The sequence below is a fragment of the Patella vulgata genome, chromosome 2 (genome assembly GCF_932274485.2).
Source record: "Patella vulgata chromosome 2, xgPatVulg1.2, whole genome shotgun sequence".
Taxonomy (NCBI): Eukaryota; Metazoa; Mollusca; class Gastropoda; family Patellidae; genus Patella; species Patella vulgata.
Genome location: NC_065880.2, coordinates 64,374,691 through 64,386,935, shown reverse-complemented (window position 1 = coordinate 64,386,935; position 12,245 = coordinate 64,374,691). Strand labels below are relative to the sequence as shown.

At 35.7% G+C, this 12,245-nt stretch overlaps 1 protein-coding gene across 1 annotated transcript in view; it reads right to left on the bottom strand.

Annotated features, from left to right (window-relative positions):
• LOC126811183 (macoilin-1) overlaps nucleotides 1-12,245 on the bottom strand; it is a 268,436-nt gene that overhangs the window by 182,170 nt on the left and 74,021 nt on the right. The window contains exon 4 of the mRNA XM_050536744.2: nucleotides 2,234-2,363. Within this exon, the coding sequence (XP_050392701.1) occupies nucleotides 2,234-2,363 (130 nt within the window). The remainder of the gene's footprint in view (nucleotides 1-2,233; nucleotides 2,364-12,245) is intronic.

Genomic DNA, 12,245 nt, shown 5'->3' with positions numbered 1-12,245 from the left:
TTTATTTTGAAGGTTTAATGACAACCAGCGGCTGCCAGGCAGGATACGCCCACATTTTGTAAGAGACGCATAGAGAACAAGCTAAACAAAAAGCAATTTTTCGTACAATCAGGGGCCATAATTCAGAAAGTTGCGATCCGATATGCGCAAATATCAAAAGGAACCAAGATCTTTGGGTTATAAACTTACATTTCAGGAAATTACAATTCGATATGCGCATATATCGAAAGGAACTGAGATCTTTGTGTTATAAACTTACATTTCAAGTTTCAACAAAATCGGATAAAAATTGTGACCCCTATAGGGTCCACAATCTTGATATACCATATTTTTACGCTATTTGAGAACGATGGGCGGCCTTTTGTCAGTCAGTTTTGGTCCGATTCAGGAAGTTACTATCCGATATGTGCGAATATCGAAAGGAACCAAGATTTCAAGTTTCACCAAAATCAAAAGAAATTTGTGACCTCTAGAGGGTCCACAACATTGATAAACCATATTTTTACGCTATTTGACTACGAGGCGCGGCCATTTTGTCTGTCAGCTTTGGTTTGATTTTTATGAAATTCGAACTCAGCCATCCTTAGGATGTAACGGTGAAAAATCTCATGTCTGTTTTTAGGTCTTACCTGGCTAGTCTAAAGGTGTTTTTACAGTCCAAATGCTGAGGTACATGTACCAAACTATCAGAATGAACTAATATTTCAAACAAGCAGTTACCATGGAAAATATGCCCACATTTTGCAAGAGATGGAGAACAGGGGAAATCAATAGAGCTCACCCTCTCATTGTACCAATGCTCCACTTCAAATTTGAACCAGCTGTTTCTAGGCAAGATACGCCCACATTTTGCAAGAGATGGATTGAGAACAAGCTAAAAACGCAAGTGATATTTCGTACAATCAAGGGCCATAATAAAGATGCATTTCAAGTTTCATCAAAATCGGATCAAAATTGTGGCCTCTAGAGGGTCCACAACCTTGAAATACCATATATTTACACTATTTGTGTACAAGGGGTGGCCATTTTGTCTGACAATTTTGGTCCGATTTTCACGAAATTCGAACTCAGTCATCACTAGGGTGTAACAGTGATATATTCATATGGTTTTTTTTTAATCGGATAAAAATAGTTACCTCTTGAGTGTCTACAAGCTAAAAACGTGATTCTTCGTAAATCAAGAGCCATAATTCAGGAATTTACAATCCAATATGCGCAAATTTTAAAAGGAATGAACATCTTTGGGTTATAAGCATGTATTTCAAGTTTCATAAAAATTGGATAAAAATTATGACATCAAGTGAGTTCACAACCTTGATATACCATATTTTTTACACTACATGTATTTGCGCATGAGGGCGGCCATTTTGTCTGGCAGTTTTGGTCCGATTTTCACGAAATTCAAACTCAAGCGTCATTACAGTGTAACAGTGATATATACAAACATTTTTTTTTTAATCGGATAATATTTGGGGCCTTAAGTGCGACCAAAAGCTCAAAACGCATTTTTTCGCACAATCACTATCAGGGGCCATAATTCAGGAAGTTACGATCCAATACGCTCAAATAATGAAAGGAAGCAAGATCTTTGGGTTATAAACATGAATTTCAAGATTCATCAAATTCAGATGAAAATTGTGACCTATAGATTGTCCACAAGCTAAAAACATGATTTTTGGTACAATCGGGGGCCAAAATCCATGAAATTATGGTCCGATATATGGAAATATCGAAAGGAACCGAGATATTTGGTAGAAAGACCTATATTTTAATTTTCGTCAAAATGGAATAAAAATTTTGACCTGTAGAGTGTCCACAAACAAATTGTGGATGAATGTTCGGACGGACGGACAGGGTGACGACAATATACGTCCACATGAAAATGTGGGCGTATAAAAATTGTGTCCTCATCAAAAAAACAACAATTTTTTGTACAATTGGGGGCTAGGAAGTTAAGGCCCGATATGCACCAATATTGAAAGCAACCGAGATCATTGGAATATAAACATATTTTAAGTGACCTCAAAATCGGATAAAAATTGTAACATCTAGAGGGTCCACAACCTCGGTATTACATGCTTTTACAACATTTCCGCAAAGGGGAGTGGCCATTTTGTCGACCAGTTTTTCTAAATCTCACTTCAGTTGTCAGGGTTTGTAGATCCTTTATTTTACATGTCAACATTCATAAAATTTCCAGTTACCCAAAGGAACATAGTTTGACTGTACTTACCAATGGGCAGCAAAAGGCCTACATAGATCTAAATTAAATGGCAGGCTTTTAAGTTCTCTTAAACGAACAGAAGCTTCAATATAAACAAAGAGTAACCATAGGGAGACCGTCGGAAGACATATACCCCTTTCTGTAAAAAAAAAAGATAGGTTGCCAGGCAACGAAACATACACCCACAGCAGCTAAATCGTCAGGGCAGTCAACAAGAGATGTCACATATTTTTACTTTTTTCGGTAATGAAACATTTATAATACATTAAAATCAGATTAAGAGTAACAACTCATTAAGTAATTATCAGAAAACCATTAGAATTTGTTTGGTTTTTATAAAGTTTTGCCCCATGCCAACGTTTAGTATAGGAAACTTTTAACATTATGGATTTAGATGTTCAAGTCATAAAAATTCATTGAAAATCATTTTACTTGTTCGTCTCTGAAGTCAATCGGATGATAACTTTAGCTTCTAGAGGGTCAAAAGATTTTTCAAAGTGATCAAGGGCCGTAACTTTGGCAGTAATTATCGGAAATCGTTGAAAATCAATATGATTCTTCATCTCATGACCTCAAACACTCTGTATCAATTTAAAGTCAATCGGATATTAACTTTAGCCTCTAGAGCATTTACAAGATTTTTTGAAGTGATCAAGGGCCATAACTCTGGCAGTAATTATCGAAAATCGCTGAAAATGAATAAACTTTTTTGTCTCATGACCTTAAACACTGTGTATAAATTTAAAGTCAGTCGGATATTAACTTTGGCCTCTAGAGCGCCCACAAGATTTTTTAAAGTGATCAAGGGCCATAACTCTGGCAGTAATTATCGAAAATTGCTGAAAATGAATAGACTTCTTCGTCTCATGACCTTAAACACTGTGTATAAATTTAAAGTCAATGGGATATTAACTTTAGCCTCTAGAGTGTCCACAAGATTTTTCAAAGTAATTAAGGGCCATAACTCTGGCAGTAATTATCGGAAATCGCTGAAAATCAATAGGCTTCTTCATCTCATGACCTTAAACACTGTGTATAAATTTAAAGTCAATCGGATATTAACTTTAGCCTCTAGAGCGTCCACAAGCAATTGTGGACGCCGGATCAACGGACGGACGGGGCCTATGACAATATACGACCACATTTCAATGTGGGCGTATAAAAACCAGCGGCTGCCAGGCAGGATACGCCCACATTTTGCAAGACATCGATAGAGAACAAGCTAAAAACAAACATGATTTTTTGTACAATCAGGGGAAATAATCCAGAAAGTTATGGTCTGAAATGGGCAAATATCAAAAGGGACTAAGATCTTTGAGACATAAAGATATGTTTTAAGTTTCATCAAAGTGAGATAAAAATTTTGACTTCTAGAGGGTCCACAAGCTTCATATTACATACTATTACACAATTTGCGTACAAAGAGCAGCCATTTTGTTGGGCAGTTTCATTTCAATTTTCCCGAAATTCGAATTCAACCTTCATTATGGTGGAATGATGATATATTTAAATGGATTTTAAAATCTGAAAAAAAATTATGACCTCTAGAGAATCCGAAAGCTAAAAATGCGATTTCCAAACAATCAGGGGCCATAATCCAGGAAGTTACATTCGGATATGCGCGATTATCAAAAAGAACAAAGATCTTAGTGTGTAATGGTGATATATTCAAACGTTTTTTTTTAAAATCGGATAAAATTGTGACCTCTAAAGGACCACAAGCTAAAAACAGAAAGTTACAATCCGATATGGGCGAATATCGATAAGAACCAAGATTTTTGGGTTGTAAACATGCATTTTAAGTTTCATCAAAATCGGATCAAAATTGTGACCTCTGGAGGGTCCACAACCTTGATATACCAGATGTTTACACTATTTGCCTACGTGTGTGGGTGTGTGTGTGTGTGTGTGTGTGTGTGTGGGGGGGGCGTCCATTTTGTCTGGCAGTTTTGGTGCGATTTCCACGAAATTCGAACTCAACCAACAATATGGTATACGGTGATATATTCAAACGTTTTTTTAAATCAGATAAAATTGTGACCACTAGAGGGACAACAAGATAAAAACGCAATTTTCCGTACAATCAGGGGCCATAATTCAGGTAGATACAATTCGATATGATCTTTGGGTTATAAACATGCATTTCAAGTTTCATAAAAATCGGGTGAAAATTGTGACTACTAGAGAGTCCACAACCTTGATATACTATATTTTACACTATTGGCAGTTTTGAAATTCGAACTCAACCATCATTAGGGTGTAACGGTGATATATTCAAACGGCTTTTTAAATTGGATAAAAATTGTTACCTCTAGAGGGACCACAAGTTTAAAACGTGATTTTTCATACAATCAAGGGCCATAATTCAGAAAGTTAAGATCCAATATGTGCGAATATCCAAAAAAACCAAGATTTTTGTGATATAAGCATAAATTTATGGTTGCATCAAAGTCGAAAAAAACTGTGGCCTCTAGAGGGTCTAAAACCTTGACATACCACATATTTACAGCATTTGCGTTAAACAAGGGGAGGCCATTTTGTCCATCTGTTTTGGTCCGATTTTCAAGAAATTCGAACTCAACCATCATTATGGTGTAACGATGATATATTTACGGTGTAACGTTTTTTTTAAATCGGGACAATAATTGTGACCTCTAGAGGGGCCACAAGTTAAAAATGTGATTTTTCGTACAGTCAAGGGCCATAATTCAGGAAGTTACGATCCGATATGCACAAATATCGAAAGGAACCATGATCTTTGGGTTATACACATGTTTGTCAAGTTTCATCAAAATCGAATAGAGGGACCACAAGCTAAAAACGTGATTTTCCGTACAGTCAAGGGCCATAATACAGGAAGTTACAGTCCGATACATGCCAATATCGAAAGGAACCAAGATCTTAGGGAGATAAACCTATATTTCAAGTTTTGTTGAAATCGGATAAAAATTGTGACCTGTAGAGTGTCCACAAAAAATTGTGGACTGAAGATGGACGGACGTCCGGATGGATAGAGGCGACGACAATATACGTCCACATGAAAATGTGGGTGTATAAAAATGGTCTAAGCTTATGCAAATATACATTTTTTTTTAACATGCATCAAATATTATTCATTGGTTTATTTAGCATTGTAAAAACTTACTAAACATATAGATTTCATAGGCGCTCATGTTCTTCAAAAGAAAAAGGAATCAAAACCTGAGTATTTATGAGGGAAAAATAAGCAGGAACTAATTAAACTGTTCAAATATTACGTTCACAAGGATGATGGTTTCAGTTCAGAAATGTAATAGCAAATTAAAACTAGAACTGCGATGCAGTAATGATGGGTTTCACAGGTGCCACTTTACCCTTGAACTTATGTCCCTTCCAATGTCACGTTACCCTTGAACTTATGTCACTTCCGATACCAATGAAACCGTTCCAACAGTACACGTGTTATAAAATGGACGCAGAATCAACCAAATCCAGCAATATCAATTCCATTAATACATTTGTTACCATGACAAAATTGGTTATTTCAAGGTAACGGAAGAGGTTAGAAGCAATAATTTGTTATCTATAGCATCGTATTAAATCATTCTATATGTTGGATGCAATTAAATATCATAATTTAAATTACCAGCGGCTGCCAGGCAGGATACACCCACATTTTCGAGAGATGGATAGAGAACAAGCTAACAAGAAAGTGATTTTTCCTACAATCAAGGGCCATAATTCAGGAAATTACAATTCGATATGCGCATATATCGAAAGGAACTGAGATCTTTGTGTTATAAACTTACATTTCAAGTTTCAACAAAATCGGATAAAAATTGTGACCCCTATAGGGTCCACAACCTTGATATACCATATTCTTACGCTATTTGGGAACGAACGGCGGCCATTTTGTCTGTCAATTTTGGGCCGATTTTCACGATATTCTAACTCAGTCATCCTTAGGGTGTAACGGTGATATAATAGAACGTTTTTTTAAATCGGATAAAAATTATGACTTCTATAGGGTTTCACAAAATTCAAACTCAACTGTCCTTAGGGTGGAACGGTAATATAATAATACGGTTTTTTAAATCGGATAAAAATTATGACCTCTAATGGGTCCACAAGCTAAAAACATGATTTTTCGTACAATCAGGGGCCATAATTCAGGAAGTTACGGTCCGATATGGGCAAATATCTAAAGGAATCGAGATCTTTGGGTTATAGACTTACATTTCAAGTTTCAACAAAATCGGATAAAAATTGTGACCTCTATAGGGTCGACCACCTTGATATACCATATTTTTACACTATTTGAGAACAAAGGGTGGCCATTTTGTCTGTCAGTTTTGGGCCAATTTTCACGAAATTCGAACTCAGTCATCCTTAGGGTGTAATGGTGATATAATAATACTTTTTTTTAAACCGGATAAAAATTATGCCCTCTATAGGGTTCCACAAGCTAAAAACGCGATTTTTCGTACAATCAGGGGCCATAATTCAGGAAGTTACGTTCCGACAGTGATTGAAATAACTTTCAAACTTAACCTGCCAGTCGGGCAGGTGACCCATAAAAGTTGCCTGCCCATCTAGAATGTTGCCTGCCCACATTTTGTAACATATTTTACAAAAAACGAACTAGAATAATGCATCACTGTTTCAAACGTTATTTATTCAGCCAGGCTCTAACTAAGAGATTACATATCAATCATATCACGAAAGGGCCACGTTTGTATCAGTCATACGATGCGGGAATGTTTGCTTGGGGTATGCCTAGTGGCCCGTAACACGATCTGCATATCCGACAAAACAAAGATTCTTGGTAATCAGCCACGGAAATTCGATCTGCCACTTAATCTGATACTTTTTATTTCTTTTATTTTTTTCATATTCTTTATCTTTTAACTTTGAGTTTGATAAAAAAAAAATCCCCTAAAAATCTTTAATTGTGACATTCTAATAACCTGAATAAGTATTTATGACGCCATTTTGTTCGATAACTTAAACGGGATTGTAACACTAACTTTGATTGGTCTTTATTGGTCCATGTTACTAAATATGGCCATTCACGGCACAGATAACTTAAATTTAGGCAGATACACTAGAGCAATTTCCTTATCTTCAGCCTGACAACTATGGAGCGGAATTTCCCCCATAATTCTAACTCCTAACGTAGTTATGCGTATGTTAATATGCTTACTTCTATGCATGTAACTTTTTACTAACACATGTTAAATTGGCTATTTACACATGTAAAAATGCTAATTTATATGACTTATTTTTTAAATATTGCAGTAAAAATTTGTATTTTGTTCTATTTCCATTATTACTTTTAATTTATTGTAGGCAGTTTAGCTTCGTTAACATTTTGACATTTTACAAATGTTTCGCGGTAAAGGCGCCATAATTCTAATCTCATTTTGGTAACAGACGGTGCTGTTTACAATTGTATGGTGGCTCATTGGGAACATGAACAATTGAACCGACAGACATGACGACATTTTTTGTCAAAAATAATAAAAATATTTTATGTACAAAAGCAAACTATTCTAAACTATTTTCAATAAATAAATAGGCTATTTTATCATGCATTTTCACAAACAATTAACTGTCGATTGTTTTGGCCTATTTGTTTTCTAAAAGAATAATATACGTCATGCATGAAATTGAATACATGAATATAAATCGGTCATGCTTAGATTAGCTTATCTCTTCCCCTCAAAATTATGAAATATTTTACGCACACAAATAAAGTATTTATGATATCATTTAAGTAATCTATATCGGGCCAGGCTGACAAGGAACACTGTCTTAATGGGACGAAAATGCGATGGGGTGCACCAAGAGTAGGCCATCGCGCTCCTGTTCGTACAAAATCCCCAGAAATTGCACACTTCATGACGTATGCCCGTCTTCATTAGCACAGTCGATGCGCAACAACAGGACGTTAAACTTTATTTCATTTCTAAATCACCGGTTTTGTGTTAGGATGTAGGAAGACTTGGTGAACGATTAACCGCCCTTATTGGCCACATTCTATAGGGTCATAACTAAACAAATTTAAAGTTGGTATAGTTGTGCATTGTTTACACTCTCTCATCAAAGTCCCATATTATGCTCCCGTTGAGGAGTTCCGGGGTAATTGTCACCACCCCTCCCCTCTTTATATTTTAATGTTTCCAAATGAAATGAAATGAAATGGAGTATAATGTCCTACTGTTCTGCTCCGAACTGGGCTTATGAAGACGGGCATACACCATACAGTGTGCTGTGAGGGAAATTTTGCTCGGACAGCGGCACTACGGACTACTCTTATATTGAATTTCAACTGTCAAGGGATCTTTTACGTGCACTCCAATGTGTACACGGGACCTCGGTTTTTCGTTCCATCCGAACGACTAGACAGCTGTCCTTGTCAGGCCCTCGGTCCAGCCTCACTGACAAGGGGGAACCACGCCGGAAAATCTGGATGAACTTTCTCAGCCAATGCAGGGATCGAACACCTGATCTCCAGGCTAGCGAGCCAGCGTCATACCTACTTAGCCATCGTCATCCCCCCATTAATGTTTCCATAGGGTAGTATAGACAAATATGGGTTCGATTTTGGCACTTATCTCACGATAACATTTTGGATTATAGCTCCTGATCGTACGAAAATCGCACACATAGCTTGTGGGTCACAATTTTTATTCAATATATTTTAAAACTAAAATTATATGTTATATCCGAAAGAACTCGAATAGGTTCAATTTTGGCACATATTGGACCGTAATTTCCTGGATTTTAGCCCCGAAGAGATCATAATTTTGATGCTTTTCCAAAAACATTGTGAACGCGACACAGGCTCTAGTTTTTAATAGACTTTTTTTTAGGTTATGGCCCCTTAGCCGAAAACCCCTTCAATATTCAACCTTCTGTAAAATGTAAAATATTGTTTATAAACCAAAACAAACACAATAAAAACTTTGAATAATTTACTTTTGCACGTAAAATACTTTATTTTTTCTTTTAGAGAAAAAAATAGCCTAATTTTTAAAGAAAAATTGTCGAGAATGACTTACTTTTGTACCTATGTTTGAAAGCAAAAATGTTGTGTTTTTGGGTTATATAAAAAGGCACAACTTCACGTCCTCAATGGACCACTATATAATAAACAGCGCCACCTGTTACCATAATGACAGTTAGAATTATGACTTATCATAACAGGTTAAAAGGGAGTCATTAACGCACATTATGCTAACAGATGGCGCTGTTTATTTTATGGTGGCTCATTGGGGACATGTAAAATCTCACCCTTTTCATTACCCGTCAGACATGACGACATTTTTCAGTCAAAAATACTAAAATATTTTACGTACAAAAGCAAATTATTCCAGATATTTTTTAGATGAATAAATAGGCTACTTTTTCGTGTATTTTACCTAATACGGCCTTATCGATTGATTTAGCCTCTTTTTTTTGCAATATTCGTTCTCGATATTTTTGAGAGAAGTAATAGGCTATTTTTTTTTCTCTAAAGATAAACAGAATATATTACGTACAAAAGTAAATTATTCTGATAATATTTGAGTAATATAGAAATACACCAGTATTGAATTGAGAAACAGGAAAGGATAATTTAGATATAAAATTAAAGCAAAGCGCCCCCCCCCCCCCACACACAAACACCAACCCCAATTCGTTTGGCCTTTATCCAATTAGTTATGACACCAAACTTTGGAATGAGATTAATAAGATCAATTCAAGCGGCTAATCTGATGATTTGGAAATTTAACATACATTATGCAAGAGCTGAATCTGCCTATTGCAGGTCTTTTAGTAATGATGATCGAAGCTAGGCCCAAATTCAATTGCTAAATTCTCGGTTCAGAGGGGAACTGAAATTTTCAGCAAATTCTCTTTACATTAGTCAGCTCTTTGGGTCTATCTATTCTCCCATAATTTATCTTTAAATTAAATGAAATCGATTTTAACGTCCAGTCGTTCAGCATCAACTGTGCTAATCAAGACGGAAATACGCCATGAAGTGTACAGGGCGAGGTGTTTTTGCACGGACAGCGGCGATACGGCCTACTCTTATTTCAAATCCCAACGTCCAGGGTTCTTTTACGTGCACGCTATTAGAACGACTAGACAGTGTTTCTTGTCAGGAACCCCGTCTTGCACCACTGGAAAGGGCAAATCACTTTCTCTTCCAACACCGGGAGCGAACCCGAGACAGAGTAAGGGACATACTAACCGAGCCACCGCGGCTGACGATGATTTGGAGGCTTGATCCGATAGAAAGCTAAAATAATATCAAAAATACTTTACTTGTGTGCGAAAAATATTTCATAAATTTGAGGGGAAAAGATACGCTAAACTTATCATTACCTATATATTTATTTATTCACTGCATGACGTAATGAGTTCTTTCTATATATTTTATTGTTCTTTTAGAAACAAAATATATATGCCAAATCAATCGATATAGCAGTATATTGGAAAATGCACGACAGGAAAGCCTATTTATATATTTTAAAAATATCTACAACAGTTTGCTTTTGTACATAAAATATTTTATGATTTTTATCTGTCGGGTTAGGAAAAAGACGAGATTTTACATGTCCCTAATCAGCCTCCATACAATAAATAGCGCAATCTGTTACCAAAATGAGCTTAGAATTATGACGGAATTACCACTAAACATTTGTGAAATGTCAAAATGTTAACGAAACTATACAGACTACAATAAATTAAATGTAGCCTAATAATGGAAATAGAACAAAATACAAATTCTAACTGCAATATTTAAAAAATAGGTTATATAAATTAGCATTTTTACATGTGTAAATAGCCAATTTAACATGTGTTAGTAAGAACTTACATGTATAGAAGTAAGCATTGTGGACGGACGGAACGACAATATACGTCCACATGAAAATGTGATATAAAATAATTAATAGAATACAGTATCAAAAAACCATCGTTTTATCCAACGTTTCGTCAGTAAAAATACTAACTTCTTCAGGGAAGAAGAACTAAATTCAAAATGACTGGAAGTCAGTTATGACATCATAGGAAGTTATGACATCGTGGGAGTGATGACGTCATAGACTTACTTAGATACATAACGTGAAAGGTTAGCTTAACTAAAATTTTACAAGTAAGGAAAACTTATGCATGATTATGAATGATTTTGAAACCCCCTGGATTTAACTCATTTAAACCGTTAGGCCAAACTGAATCAAGTCTATGAATCCACAGACTTTCTGCTGTGTTCAATTTTTTCTGATTTTTATCAGGAATTTTTTGTACTATGGTACACACGAAATCATGACCCGGTATATTAAAATGGGAGGCTACATGAGGGGAATGGCCAGGTTCTTTAAGCTTTATATTACTTCTGTGCTTATTAAGTCGAGTGCTGAAAGGAGTAATGGTTTGGCCTACATATTGCATACTACAGGTTTTACATGTTAAACAATATACAACATAAGAACTGGCACAGTTGACAGAGTCTCTAATCTTGAATGATTTCATGTCTTTACTGGTTACTTCTTGATTATTACACATAGTCTCGCATGATTTGCATAATTTTCGTAAACAAGGTTGACATCTGTATGAAATTTTGTCCTTAATATGCTTATTACTAGTGTCAGAAGTTCTCAACTTATTTTCTTTCAAGATATTGCCAATAGTGTAGTTGTCTAGGGTCAAAGGTAGTAGTCCATGGAATAATGTTCACATTAGTATCAGTCTTGGATTGGTAGGTCAGTAATTCAGTCCTGGTCTTCTGATCTGCGCGTTTAAATGCCTTTAGAATAATTTTCTTGGGATATCCGGATTGTTTAAGATAGGATCCAAAATTTTGTAGGTTTGATTTGGTCCAGCTATCTTTACTACAAATCCATTTTATACGTAGAGCACCACTGTAAGGGATAGCGTTAAAGGTGTGTTTGGGATGACAACTTGATGGAGGAAGATAATGATGGCAATCTGTTCTCTTGGAATATAGATTTGTCTCTAGCTTTTCTTTTTCTTTGACAACTTTTACATC